General features: G+C 33.9%; 1 protein-coding gene across 5 annotated transcripts in view; it reads left to right on the forward strand.

The window, feature by feature from the left end:
* Window positions 1-16,552, forward strand: part of LOC105832409 (fasciclin-1-like) — a 365,719-nt gene that overhangs the window by 158,727 nt on the left and 190,440 nt on the right. For all 5 annotated transcript variants that reach the window (XM_036285356.1, XM_036285355.1, XM_036285358.1 and 2 more), the window contains one exon: window positions 14,417-14,610. In XM_036285356.1, the coding sequence (XP_036141249.1) occupies window positions 14,417-14,610 (194 nt within the window). The remainder of the gene's footprint in view (window positions 1-14,416; window positions 14,611-16,552) is intronic.

Consider the following 16,552-nt stretch of genomic DNA (forward strand, 5'->3'; position numbering starts at 1 on the left):
GATAAATATTTATAAAATAATATTCAAATAAATATTATAAATATTTCGTAAATATTTTATAAATATTGTGTGCTGTCTGGGAATGAAATCTCTACGATCTGTCAAATCTAAGACTACAAAAATATTTATAAAATATTTAGATAAATATTTATAAAATAATATTTAAATAAATATTATAAATATTTTTTAAACATTTTATAAATATTGTGTGCTGTCTGGGAATGAACAAAATCGCATTAATTATTTAAAAAGTAATGCGACGTCTCTTTAAAATTATTATCATTTACTTAGACGTTTATTAGATGTTTATTAGACGTCGAGAAATGATTTGCAGCTTAAAATAATTTTTTATTAATAATTTATTGTTATTGTATAAGACTGTTATTGTAAGGTTTTAAACGAACACAATAACACCAAATCAGATATTTCTAAATGTTATTTTAGATATAGATGGCTCCGGCGTCTAATAGACGTTCATCCAATCTTTCATTTCTCCTTGGGATAGCGTCCATAATTTGAGCATGCGCAGAGATACCTTTCGCGCAGATCTTGGACTCACTTTTAGGCCCGTATTCATAGTCGAGACTTATTTCCAAGACCGTCTTAAGTTTGGTCTTAAGATGCCCTCTAGTTTCATAGTCGACGAATAAGCAAAGACTTGAGCAAAATCTCAAGTCGTGACTTGACCAAGACGATCTTATTTCAGAACGCCTAAATGTGTTTCATAAACTTTTCTTATTTAATATAAGCATAGGCTTAAGATGATACGTATTCATAGTCATTTAAGATCGTCTTATTTGATACATATATCGGCAAATAAGACGATCTTCGCCAAGTCGTGTCTGTAGTGAACTTAAGAAGTGAACGCTAACCTAATTTATATAAGTTGCGACAGTATTACGTACATTTATAATGAGTTTTGAAAAACCAAGAAATATTGAAATCCTAGATATTAACTTATCTAATGAAGAGGAGGAAGAAAATGAAGAAAACGAATTACAAATACAATTTCCAAAAAGATATAATCGAGATGGTCACAATCCTTTTAATTTTTGAAATAAAAATGAGTTTAAAAAAAGATTCTGGTTTTTGAAAGAATCCATTATGTATGGAATTTTACTAATAATAAAGGAAGGACTTGCTAAAATAAATAACAGAGGATTTACTATTACAAATAAATGGATTATTGTAATAATGAATAATATATAAATTGATTTGATTATAAATAATTGTTGATATATTTTTTTATATAAAAACACATTTATTAAATTGATAAATTATAAATGAAACGCATATGTATCACATAAGGTTTTAGTACAATAAAGAATGCTTATAAAATGCTTATTAAAAAAAAATACTAAATACTTAAATACTTTTTTTTCCATTGTTGTGTTTATTTTTGCTTGAATTTACATTTTCTTTGCACGACATTTTGTTAATAAATACATAATTCAATTAGGAAAATTTTTTAATAAATTTTATTAAGTTAAATATTCGACTTATTTTGTTTATAGCATTCTATAAATTAATATTAATATTAAACTTAATAATATAATTAGTAGTGTCTTTTTGCAGTGACTGCTTATTGCACCATGAACTATGACAATAACGTAAAAACATGAGCAGATGATAATAAATGCAACGTTCCTATTGGAAAATCCAACAGAAATATTACGGAAGTTGCCGAATATCAAACAAGTTCAACCTTAAGAACATCTTCGTCAAGATGATCTCGAATCAAATAAGATTTACTTGAGCACAATCTTCTTCGTGAAGATTGTCTTATTTCACGACTATGAAATCTATTGTTCTTAAGACGGTCTTGATTGAATAAGATTGACTTGACCAAGATCATCTTAAGTACTGACTTGAGACTCGACTATGAATACGGGCCTTAGTGCCGGCATTCCTCCTCTATGTATATATATATGGCCTGTTCTTTTTCGCTGCACTGCTGCACTAGTGCAATAAGTTAGAGTGAAAAAAAATATATTTGTCTTACTCTAACCTGTTGCACCAGTGCAGCAGTGCAGCGAAAAAAAACAAGTCCATTATCAAAGGCCTCATCACACACTACCCAATGAGAAATAGTACATCGAATCGACTTCGATTCGACGTCGAAATCATCATTTCGATATCGATTCGGCGTCGAATTGGTGTCGAATTCATTATCGTTTTTCGCTGGGTAGTGCTATCACAAATTAATAGACAGCTAATCCCGATTTAGGCGTGCCACCATTTCAGTGCTTTAAAGTTTGCCCCTTACCAACAGACTTTGCCTCTGTTTGGGTCCAGGCTAAACTGAGTTTGCCTCTAATTCAAATCCGTGTTAAACTCCTCGACAGACTTTGCCCCTGGTTTGAATCCGGGCTAAACTGAGTTTGCCTCTAATTCGAATCCGTGCTAAACTCCTCAACAGACTTTGTCCCTTGCCTTTAATAGCCAGCTGTTATAGAATATTTTCTTTCTCTGATTCTCGATCTTATTATATAAATATTTGTTTTCATGTACAAATATTCATATATGCATATATAAATATTATAATATAATATATGTATAATATACATTAATTGTACACAATTGTGTACAAATTGTGTACGTTAACGTACGTATTATATAGAAATGATAATAGCAAATCAAGCAAATTATATATGATAAAAATTTATAATATAAAAATTATAATATTAATATTAATGTTTTACAATAAAAATTTTATAAATAACAAATGTTTTATATATATAATAATATTTTTTTACTACTCTGTAAAATTTATATGAATAAAAGTTAATTACAAATAAAAAATATTTATTGCTATTTTTATATAATTTACATTTTTATATTATATATATAACCAAAATATTTTTATTAATATTCTTATTAACTTAATATGTTGTATACCAGCAATAACAAATTTGTAAATGAATAAAAAATTATAAAGAAATTGTTTATTTATTGATCATATATAATATATTATATAGGTCATTTCATGTTAACTAGATCAATTTTGCGACTAAAATTCTGAGCACCGGAAAAAATTTCAAGGTCTTAAAAAAGGAACCCGCAGAAAACGTATGGGAAATAGTTTTCGGTAAAATTGGGTAAAACTTTGCCATTTTGTATTTCAAGTAATGCTGATCAAAAATTAGCATTGTCATAAGTCAATCCTACGAGCCGTTTTTGTTCTGAAAAGGCTCAAAGTTCAATAATAGTGTCTATGATACTTTCTCGCTTTCAGCGTTATCCAGGATCAACGACGTGGAAGTAGCGAGTATCTGGCCGAAGGCAGAGAACGAGACGTAGGGGGAGCGTCCCAGATGCGCACAGTAATAAAGGGACACAGCAGGCTGAGTGAAACGGACACAGTAACAAACGGACACAGACCAAACGGACACAGTAACAAACGGACACAGTAACAAACAGACACAGTGCCAAACGGACACAGTAATAAACGGACACAGTAATAAACGGACACAGTAACAAACGGACACAGTAATAAACGGACACAGTAATAAACGGACACAGTAATAAACAAACACAGTAACAAACGGACACAGACCAAATACGCACACTGCACATGCGCATTTGGTCTGTGGACACGGACCAAATGTAATCCATGTACATTGCGAGCAGAGTAAAGTCCATATAGGTTAGCGACTTGGACGGGTTGGATGCGGAAGGGGGGGCCGAAAGCCCCCCATGCACCCCCCGTGTGTGTGTGTGTGTGTGTACGTGCAAAGCATTTACTGCATCGCATGGGTTTGCGACTTTCCGTGTGTGCATTTGGTCCGTGCGCATGTGCAGTGTGCGCATTTGATCTCTGTACGTTTGTTACTGTGTCCGTTTATTACTGTGTCCGTTTATTACTGTGTCCGTTTGTTACAGTGTCCGTTTGTTACTGTATCCGTTTATTACTGTGTTCGTTTATTACTGTGTCCGTTTGTTACTGGGTTCGTTTGTTACTGTGTCCGTTTGTTACTGTGTCCGTTTGGTCTGTGTCCGTTTATTACTGTGCGCATCTGGGACTCACTCCTATTCGAGACTCTAGAATAGTAGTATATTACAACTGCGTTATATTTTTTTACCCTACGACTACGACTGCGACACCTACGTCTCGTTCTCTGCCTTCTGATTCTTTTGTGTATGTGTGTGGGTGTGGATGTGTGTGGATGGGTGTTGGTGTGGATGTCAACAGAGATAAAAATCCCATGGTTCATCACTTTCACGGTAGTTAACGACTCCAAACCCTCTCTGCTGTGCGTGCGTGTGCGTGTGTGCGTGTGTGTGTGTGTGTGTGTGTGCGCGTGCGTGCGCGCGTGCGTGTGCGCGTGCATCAGTATGGGTGGATGCGTGCGTACATGATATTTATAACATATTATGCGTATATGTATTAATTATTGTGTTTTTATGACGTACATCTATTGATTAATAATCTCAATATTTCTGGGATCCTGAGGATCATCTGAAGATTCTTGATCTGCGGGATTCAGTGTTGATCAGAGAAACATAAATATCATCCACACCCCCTCCCCACACACACACACGCACGCACGCACGCACGCACGCACGCACGCACGCACACACACACACACACACACACACACAGAGCAGAGCAGAGCAGAGAGAGTTTGGAGTTAACTACCGCAGAAGTGACGAACCATGTGCATCCTTATCTTTGCTGGCATCCACACCAACACCCATCCACACACATCCACACCCATACACATACTTAAAAGAATCAGATACTCGCTACGTCCACATCGTTGATCGTGGATAACGCTGAAAACAAGAAAGTACTATTATGGAACTTTGAGTCTTTTCAGAACGAAAACGGCTCGTAGGATTGACTTAATTATGACAATGCTAACTTTTGATCAGCATTACTTGAAGTACAAAATGGCAAAGTTTCACCCAATTTTACCGAAAGCCATTTTCCATGTTTTCTGCGGGATCCTTTGTACATACATTTAGTTTTAAAAGCAATATTGCCCTATTAAAAACTCCAATATATGATTGTTCCAATACAGCACTTACAAATTAGTAATTTATTTTACGGATATAAATTTGCGAAGAAAAGTTAGTTCTAAAATGTTAATTTTGTTTCTCTAGTCAAACGTTTTTTACGCCTCGTTCTACATTTTATAGATCTACAATATTTACTAAATTATCCGTAATAATTTTATGGATAATTTAGTAAATATAACATGTAGAATTAGTATTTGAGCAATGACGAGATTATATAAAACTAGAAAAATATGTTGCATATATAAATCGATAGATTTTTTCTATTTTCTAATGGTGCTGTTAGTTTAATTAATTTTACTTTTTAAGTAAAACTAAATTTATTTAAACTTTATTGCTATTTTTTGAAAATATGACATCCTTGAAATCAAAATAAAAGATATTAAACTAAAATACAACTTATAAAGAATATCTTCTGTAAATTTTAAAACAAAGGAATGTATGGTTTTCTAATAAGAAATTTTTTAAGACGTCATGTTGAGCGCGCAGCCAGCTGTCTAGCGCGCGATTGATTGGTTAACAACAATAAATTGTTTGCTTCCCCATTTTGAAATTTGCAGAAAATATTCTTTATGTGTTGTATTTAAGTTTCATAATTTTTAAGTATATGGTATGATATACATATCTATATATCTATACATATTACATTTAACATATTTTTATGTATATTCAAAAAGAGTTTAAATATATAAAAGTTTATATTACAATTTAATATAAAAGTATAAATTATTGTACTAAATAAAAGAATTCTTGCAAAATAAAATAGCTTTACAATTTGTATAATTTATATTTTTTATATTGTTAATCCTTATTTATATATATAAATTTTACATATTTTTATGACACAATGAAAGTCATATCAAGTTATATAAATGTATAGAATATTTTTCTACAAGACGTCACGTTAAGACCATTTGATATGCTACATCTCTTAGAAATAACTATTTTTTAAAATTAAACAACCCACACAGCACACTTTATCCTAGGGATGTCCCTGGGATGTCATTTTGGGATATCGCAATATTGTTGGATATCCGTGGACCGTCTGCGATATCCGAGGGATATCCAAGGGATGCACAAATGTCCACCGATTTGACATCCTGTAGATATCTCAAACAATATCCAGAGGATGTCCAAGGGATTTCCTGAGATATCGTAATATACCCTAGTGAAAAAATTTGTCAGAATTAAAAAATTTTTTTTCAGGATTTCTGATAAATGTTTCGATTTTTTATAATTGAAACGTTTCTCGGAAAAACTTTAAAAATAAAAAATTTTGATTAATTTAAAAAATTTTTGAATATTTCTAAGTATTTTTGAGAGTTTCTAAGAATTGAAAAAAACTTAAACAAAAAATAAAAAATTCTAATTACTTCTACGGCAATTTTGTAAGAGAAAGAAGACTATAATACAACATGTTTCAGCCAAGCCACAGTCGTACCTGTTAAAGCATGTTTAATAGTTTAATATCTCTATACCTGAAAAAACGGTCACCCATCTAAGTGTCAACCCTCGCCGATGTCGCTTGACTTCGAAGACCGTACGCATTCTAACGCTTCGTGGTGATCCACTAACACTTCTTGTTTATAGATTCATATTTGTTATAGATCATTACAATAGATGTTGTCAGAAGGATAAAACATGTATAGTTAACTTATATTTTTATAAATAAATATGAAATTTTACAATTTTTTTTACTTTTTTTACTATTTTTATATATGCGCGCAAAATATTATGTAGACTAACTTATTAAAAAATCTGTTTTTGCTTTGTTTGTATAAAATAAAAAAATTTTTTTAATGTCATTTTTTAATAATTTTTTAGTATATGTGGCATATTATTAATATGCCACATTGTTTTCATAAGTGTATTTTCTTTATGTTCTGACGTTTTAATCTACGTTTCTTAAAGATTTAATTTACACTTCTGTCACTCTTTTGTTACATTATAATTAACTTTCACTTTACACTTGATTTATGCTCCATTAATTGTAGAGATAAAAAAGATATGATGGAATATTATTTGGATGTAATAGGATATCGTAAGATATTAATGAATATCTTACAATATCTTATAATATTTTAAGATATTTTTTGGAGATATCGAAATATATTAATAAGATATCATATGATATCTTAAGATATTTTACGATATTTTAAGATATTTTTGTAGGATATCCCGGGAGCTACTCATTGAGATATCCGTGGGATCGCCTTCGTCTGTCTGGGATAATTTGGGATATCCTCAGGATAAAGTGTGCTGTGTGGGAACATTAAATATAAACAGAGATTACCCAAATAGCATAGAGAGTTTAAAAAGAATTTAATTGTATGTCACCAATTATGTCACCAATTATGAATTCTTTTTGAATATTTTTTCATAAAAATAATTCTTTTTGTATCTCAAAAAGAATTCATAATAGGTGACATAAAATTAAATTCTTTTTGAATCTCTGTGCTATTTGGGTAGAAATTTATTAATAATTGTTTGTATCTTATTGAATAAACAGCTTCAGAATTAATGAGACTTTTGTGATTAAAATAATATCAAACACAATATAAATTGGATAATTTTTGATTAGTTTAATAATTAAAATAAATTAATTATTTGTCAATTAATCTAATTAAAAATTATCCAATTTGTATCATTTTTAGTGTTATTTTAATTGCAAAAATCTCATTAATCTATTAGAATTATTTTTGGATCGATAAAATGTTAAATATTAAAGTTGGATATTTTGTGGTAAGATAAAATACAATACGAAAAATTGAAGACACAGTAAGCCTTGCAAGCAAGACTTAGAAATTCTTTAATGTTAGTTATCTTGCTTGCTTCTTATAGTCCAGTCAAATTAGCTAAAAAAGGGCCAAAATTTAAACTTATTGTAAGTGGCACTTTTTTTTTTAAATGTTCGGAAGGTGATTAGAAATAAAATGTGTGTGTTCGAGATTTGAAACTAGTTTCGGAAAGTTGTAAAAAAAGGCATAAAAGTGCGAAAAATAGGTTTTTTGCATGTGCAATTAAACTTAACGTTTTACGAAAAAAAGTTTCAAATAAAAAATGTAGGTTTTGGAAAGACCTACAAAATGAGCTGCGACAAGTTAAAATTCACACGTTTAGTTGCAAGAAAATTAAAACCGTCAAAAGCCTTTTTTTTACTTATTTATTATTTATAAAGATTTGAAAATATGGCTTTAAAAATGTGATACAATATGCTCCTCGTGACGATAAAAAAGTGTGTAAAATTTTAGCCCAAAATCTTTATTAATTTTTGCATGAAGCTATTTGTTTATTACAAACTCATCTCCGAAGAAATTAATTTCTTCAGCTTTGGCAAGTCACGCAGCAACCAACTTGGGTGTTTTTTATTCTTTAATTTATTGCTGAGATATTGTAAGTTTCAACAATTTAAAGGCGCAAATTCAATATCACGCACGTGCACGAGCGGAGAGCCGCGTCGAGCGTCGCATCTCTCACTCCATCGCCATACGGCGGCGGCGTCTTGCTCGTACATTGCAACTTTATACAATTATATAAACAAAACTTTTAAAGATATTTATTTAAAAATTTACAAACAGTAAATTCAACTCTTTTTCTAGATTTGGTGCAAGTTTCGGCTTTTAATGTTAATAATTAAAGTTACAATAAATTTTAATTTAAAAAAAAGTTATTTTGGTTGTAAATTGAGATAGAGTAAATTATCTTTTTTTAAAATTTGTATAAAAAAAAAAACTATTGATTGGTTTTTGCGCCAATTCTCTATGACAAAAATTAAAAGAGTTATTCCATTTGTTAGCAAGAAAAAATGTACCTACTTTTTGGAACCATTTTTCAATAGTTTAAATTATAAAAATCACTTTGTTCCAAATTGTACATGATAGTACAACTTTTAAAGAATAAAAGGCACCCAAGTTGTTGCTGTGTGACTTGCCAAAGCTGAAGAAATTAATTTCTTTGGAGATGAGTTTGTAATAAACAAATAGCTTCTTGCAAAAACTAATGAAGATTTTGGGCTAAAATTTTAAAATTTTATACACTTTTTTATCATTACGAGAGGCAATCGTACACCATTTTTAAAGCCACATGTTTAAATCTTAATGAATAATAAATAAGTTAAAAAAGGCCTGTTTCAAAGTTTTAATTTCTTTGCAATTAAACGCATGAACGAATTTTAACTTGTTGCGACTCATTTTGTAGGTTTTTCCAAAACCTACATTTTTTATTTAAAACTTCTTTTTTGTAAAATGTTTTTGTTGCACATGCAAAAAACTTGTTTCTTGCACCTTTATGCCTATTTTTTACAACTTTCCAAAACTAGTTGCGCGTCTCAAACACACATATTTTATTTCTAATCACCTTCCGAACATTTTGATAAAAAGAAGTGCCATTTACAATTAGTTTATTTTCAAAGTCTAATTTGACTGAACTACTGGTTCTCGTTCACGCTCTTGGCGATTGTCTAGCATCGGAGATATTTAAAGGGCTCCATTATCTATAAAATGGAATAATATAAAAACTAAAACTCTTATTTCATATTTTATCGATTTAAAGAATTCCAATTCCGTTGTAAAATTCCACCTATCCCAACCTTTATGTCCCTTACGTAACTGAATATATCCAAAAATCTTATGCTCTAATAAAGTTAAAAATGCAATCCCAATTAAAACAATAACTATAACTATAAATAATCTAATAAAATTTAATAATAAATAATGCTCATAATTTATAATTATTACCTATATATTATTAAATTTTAAATTCTAAATTTAATGCACTAATCTGCCAAAGTAATTTTATACTAATTTTTTGTTAACATTCTTTTAAAAATATAATTTACAATAAAGTCCTTTCGTACAAATATCTATTAACCTTATTAAAGATAAAATCCAATCTGGCTCACATCGATAATTTTTACGGATTAATAATATTTTTGTGATTAAAATATGACACTAAACGTGACACAAATTGGATTATTTTTAATTAATATGTAGAATTTTAATCATTAATCTATAATTCCAATTATCGTGTTACATCAATTTATGTCGAGTTTATATTAGTCACTTATATTATAATTATTTTTTATTTAAAAACTTTACAGCTTTATTTTTGTATTAAAATTTTTATTTTAAAAAATTCTAAGAAATCTGCCGTAAAAAAAATATGACAACATTTTAAAATATCACGTACAAAAGATGAAGAAAGAATTAGTATTTTAAATGTCTCAATGTAATTATAATTTAACTAAATGGTTCAATTCAACGAATCCATTTAATTATAAATGGGGAGCTTAATTATAAATGATCAATGTATGTTCGAGATAAATATTCTAAATACATTTAAATAGTTGTACAATAAATGTTCCTAATAGATTAGTATGGATTTGAATAGGACGGTTGAACGCGATAATTAACTCCAAAACAAGAGTAAAATGGTATTAAAAAATTAAGTGTTTTATTGTTATTAGTATCAAAATGTTTCTTATTTAGTATTATTTTGAGATATATAAACGGCGAATTAAGTGCTCGTTCGGTTTAGACACCGCTTCAACTTAAACGCCGGGAGCGCGACAAGGTATCAAGAGTAAAAATCACTGATCATATTCTACATAAAATAATTGTGCACAATTAGAATATTGTACATAAATAAATTGTACACAAAAAAATTGTACGTGGAAAAAGTGTGCACAAAAATTATTATAAAAATTTTTTGAATTATGTCTTGAATTGAAAATTGTACAGATATATTGTGCGTACAAAAACTGTCCATTAATTATTTTGTAAAATATTGTGACGATACGTCACTGAGTCCCGGGCCGACCATTCGCCCCACTACGGGACTCGGCGTTTACGGACGCCCTCCCCGATAGTCTAGAGTTCCCCCACGGGAAACCATTCCCACCACGCAGCTGAGAGCGCGTGGGGATCGCCCCGGTGGGTATATAAGCCGGGCGCAATCTAGACCTGACACCAGTCCCGTCCTGTCGACTGAGTAGGTCTCCGGACCACTCCGACGCCCGGTTCTTGCCGGCATTCGACTATCCTTGTGTCCGCTGACGGAGCAGGCCACCTGGCCGTTCTGCCGCCCGGTTCTTGCCGGCATTCGGCTATTCTTGTATCCGCCGACGGAGCAGGCCACCTGGCCGTTCTGCCGCCCGGTTCTTGCCGGCCTTCGGCTGTCCCTGTCATCCCCAACGAGGCAGGTTACCTGGCCGCCCTGCCCGCCGGTTCTCGCCGGCGACCACGGGTCGCGACCGCGTTCTAAGGTGCTGCGCACTAGCGCGCTCCCGTTCGACTGACGTCACTAGGCACTGTGTCCGTTTGGTCTGTGTCCGTTTCACTCAGCCTGCTGTGTCCGTTTATTACTGTGCGCATCTGGGACTCACTCTTTCTGACTGGGTATTAAAATCTTTCGCTGATGCGCTTTTACCAATATAATATCATTTTTGACCTGTTTTATCTTAGGAATAGTTACTGTGTTGGCCGCTACCATGATATGGCGCTGAAACCAGTGAAAAGTGCCGGTCTCGCCTAAATCGGGACCATTGGCTATCTGTCTATTAATCTGTGATATGATGATAGAACTATCCCAGGCCCAAGCAAAAGCAACACGCCGAGAGCGGACTTCTCGGCGCTGTCGTATACGCAAAAAGCCAGGGGCTCAATTCTGTACACGGTTACTGATAATTGTCAGTTCAATAACTGTCGTTGCGCATATTTTTTCATACATAAAAATATATGCGCAACAACACTTACCGAACCGACAACTATCGGTAACCGTGTACAGAATTGGACCCCAGGACAGTTTGTTTTGCAGTTAATTATCAACAAGAAAACGGACAGCCCGGCCCGTTAGGGCGCCGTAAGCCGAAAATATTTTACGCGCGCGCGTCGGTCTTGAAAGTCATCCCCTGATTCCTAATATTCAATTTATATATTCTGAGTAATATACGAGAATTTACGAAAAATAATATACTATTGTGAGATATTACAAGTACACTCTGAGAAATTACAAGAACCAATATACTACTAGAGATGTTGTAGAAATGTTTGAAGTATATTATATACAGTACGTATATTTATAGTACGAGTACAGAATATTTGAACGATATCATGTGCTATATTGGTAATAAAAGAGTATGCATGTAGTCTATAGGTACATTGTTAATCATGTTAAAATGTGGTATATCTAATAGTAAGCTTTTATCAATATGATGTTCTAATTGAGCCATAGTTCTGAATAAACTATCAGTTCTTTTGCGTAAATTTTTAGTCTCGGTAAAGCACAATACATTATTGAGAAATTTACCCTCTTGATCTCAATTCGTGCACGAAAAATAACCTGTATGACTTTTGATACTTAATATAAATGATTTTGCAGGTAAATCACATATTAAAATAAAAATTCGAAAAATATATATGTCTAAAATAATTTATTAATATTTTCTTGGTCGATAAATGGATGCATTTATTTACAAAATCCTTGAAAAACTCATTAGTAGGCTTTCCTGAACCATGATATAAAGCAATTAAAAACACTTTGGTGAGACAATGAAGAAGGCATTGAGGGGAAACGCAATAAATCGGAGAGTGGCAATGCAAAGCTTCTATTGTATTTCAATATTTTGGGCTATCTTCGACCACCTAAAGAACTGGTACGATATTTCGGAGACAGTCTGACAAAAATAGAGTACAATTAAACGTCCTATCAAACTTACGATCAGAGCATCTGCGGACAACTTTATTTGCTATTTTTACACTCGATTTAAAGATTGACGTTGCGTTGTTTAAACTCAGTATTTGTTCAAACATGTTGCTAACGCTTACGCTGAGCGGCAAAAGCAGTATCCTCGCGGCAAGGTACCCTTCGGCTATAGATTTGAGCGACGACGACTACGAGCTCGGTCTAGCGATCTTTGAAACATATAACACAATACTGAATGTGAATGCTTTAAATAACAAATTTTATTTTGACAACGACAACACGGAAATTACGATTCTCGAGGAATCGTACAAACTGCATGCCATAAACAAGTTTTTAAAACGCAAGATTTCTCAAATACGTCCGCGACGCGATGAGGTCCGTTCAAATGTTACGCGCGATAACATCGCGATTAAAGACAATAATGGTGGGGATGAAGACCCGATAACGAGCCGCGCAAACGGCCGGCACCAGAATAGCCACGTCCATCGATTGGATAATTTAAAATACAGTTTTCTAATTGGTGGATACAAGAGAAAAGGTATAGTGGCAATCATTTGTAAATGGCTGTGGTCAATCCGAATGTGGCCATTTTGGACGCTCCCCGTGCAAACTACAATACGATAAGATGTGAGATCAGATACGTATACAAAATAAATTTTGGTAAATCCAACAACATCGGTTCGCTGCTGGGATTTACGTCAAAGCGTATATTAGAACCGTGAATATGGCATGAGTCGGACGTGTCAACATAATAAACGTGAACATCATCCGCGTAGAGTGCAACGTAACCGTGGGCGCGTACAGCAACGATAGAAGCGTACACGTGATACACGAGTTTTCTCACCGAATGTGTCACCTGGATATAAAGTCTCGGAAAGGCCGTTGCCGATTATTATTTATCTGCCAATTATTGTGCGGAGCGTTATGGATCTAACAATACTTGTCGACTAGTACGAAGGATTGATTGATCTTTAAGGAGAAGAAATCGCCGTCAGATTGCACGTGCGACAACGGCTGCAACGACGGCTGCAACGATAACGCGGATGTGAGATGCTCGTACTAAACGTGTCGGAACGCGCAAGAAAAATAAACGCAAACATCTTTACGACGAAAACATCAACATTACAACAGACATCCGATATCCCTGCTATATCTTTCAGGAATATTTGATCATCCGGTTGTTCCAAGAACGAGAAGCTCACCGCGTCGAACGTTGAATTTTTGAAATCTCTGGGATTTGCGGTGCGACAATGACGAACATCTTAAATGTCGAGGACGAGAGAAAAAATTAACCTCAAGATTACGAGGACGTTCTCCGGTAACGGAAAAATAAAGTGACGAGCATTGCAGCTTTATCATAGATTTTTTGAAGTTGTTCTTTTATCCCACTCGCCATTTATGTTACTTACAGCATTTTTCTTTGCGTCCTCCTTTTTTTTATTCTATTTTTCGCTTTCTCTTTTATTACCAAAAATAAAAATCTTGAAGAGCTAAAAGTTTTGCAATTTCAATTAAATAACTAAATTGCGATCTCAGCAGTAACCCAAACTTAAGCAGATTTTTTGAAATATATTCATCTGCACAACGACATAAAAAAAATTGAGAAACACCATTTCAAATATCCAAAGTATTTCTATGGAACTACGATACTCTGGTGCTCTAAATACTAACAAAATATTGTCTTTGTCAATTTCAGCAAAAGAGTCTAGGATGACCGACAAGTGGAAGGAGACTTCGATAATCACCGAAGACGACCACAAACCCTTATGGATTACTATGAGACCAGGAAAACATATACACAATGACGTGTACGTCAACAACGTAATGATCTCCTTTAACCAGAGCAACATTGAATCAACGTTAAATGTCAACGGCAAAACCGTGATTCAGGTATTATTTTGATTTTGTTACTTATATTACGTTACTTATATTTTACTTGTAAAACGTTAGTGAATCTTAAATATATATACATAACTTATGCTATTATGTATAAAATTATGTACGCAACACTGTATACAGGCTACAAAGCAACGACTGCCGCCGTTACACAAAAAGTATGTACAAGTAGACTTGTTTAACGACGGAATCGGTAAATTGCGAGTTTATCTCAATCGTTTTTATTTTTCTCGCGTTTGACCTTTCACTTTTTTTACCGTTTTTCCAACAGCCACTTTAACTGTCCTGGCGTGTCGGTGGCGGCTTTTTAATGAGCTTTTAATGAGCTTTAGACGCTCACTTTAGCCGCGAGACTATTAGGCTAATGGAGATTGCGGGCTTCGATAATGTCGAACGGCGCTTCTTGGCATTTGCACTCTCTCACGAGAGTCATCAACTCGGTTATCAATGGAACGTCCAACGCTCCTTGCAAATTAAACCCGATGTGTTAAAGGTTCAATTTATAATAATCAGCGCGTCAAACTGTAAGCTATTATACTCGTGTCTCTTTTAATTGAACGTCGAGCGTGAACTGCAGCGAACTTATATTAATGCGTGCTTATTCAAGAAAATATATCGTGCGATGTGTTTGCGCAAATGCAGCCGAGTGGACTCATTGAAGGTTTCGCGGGGATGAAACTGGAATCTTTTTCAAATATATTCCTTTTGTTGTCAATCCCGTATCCGTCTTGGCCTGATTTGAGTTTTTGATTTCGTAGGGAAGATTTTATTTTAGGTTGTCGGATAAATTCTTTAATCTATAGTTAAAGTACCATTATCTGATGAAAATCGCATGGGATTAGCCAAAGCTGCGACTAATCCCTTTGACGAGCTCGCCTGCAAATTAATCTCTTTCTTCCTTCCTAGTAATATTTTCTCATTCAGAATCCATTTCTCATCAAGAAAAATGTTCTCATCTACTTAACCCGCAAGTTTCAATGCTCCGGCTACTACCTGTTCGTCACCAGCGCATGAAAATGTCGGTCTATAAATCGCACATCTTATTTTTTCTTCCCGATTTTTTAATAGATAGACGAGAAGGTGCTAATATAACCAACCATTTACATTTTACACAATAACTTTGTTAATAATATTAATATTTTTAAGTTGAAACCTCATAATTATATGGGATGGAAATAAGTTTTGTTTTTTTATGTGGAACTAGAACAAAACAGGCGCGCTATTTTTAATTCAGTAATAATATACATATGCATTCATATAAATATACAGCGCACACACACACACACACACACACACACACACACACACACACACACATATATATTGTTGTGTTCGCCCGACAAGTCTGCCTCGCTCGATCACTCGCGCACTTCCGCACGAAATAACAAAGACACTCTCTTTCGTAAAACTCTTTAATGAGGCTTTAAAATATAAAGATCGTTTACGGATAAAGAAACGGATCATGTCCGTTCGGATTGACAGCTCTGGAACAAATCTGACAAGCGCGCCCGCGTAAGCAACACGGTTGCTAAGGAGGCCGCCGCGCAGCTGAGAATTGAAATGCACCGAGCGCGATCGTAACACTGTCCCGCTCCTCTTCAGATTGTCGTCCCGACAATCCTGGAAAGCAGTTTTCAAGCGGTCACACGTTTCCCAGCAGGCGTCAAGATTCCGTCAGTGATTCCTTGCCCTACCCTGAGCTGCGGCTTCAGGTTACCGGGCTACACTTCCATTCCTGTACTTCTGCATTTCCGGAATCTTCGTTCCCTTTCCTTGAGGCAACCAGCCAGGCTCTCCTCCTCAGCTCAGGGAAAACTCCTCAACAACTCCGCTTCCAAAGACTGCGTGAATCTCTTTGCTGTTGCTCTTCGTATCCGCTGCCGACGTCGCTCCTCTTCGAACAAGGGGGAAGTAATTTCCTGTGGATCCTTCTCGC

Source organism: Monomorium pharaonis, chromosome 4 (assembly GCF_013373865.1).
Source record: "Monomorium pharaonis isolate MP-MQ-018 chromosome 4, ASM1337386v2, whole genome shotgun sequence".
NCBI lineage: Eukaryota > Metazoa > Arthropoda > Insecta > Hymenoptera > Formicidae > Monomorium > Monomorium pharaonis.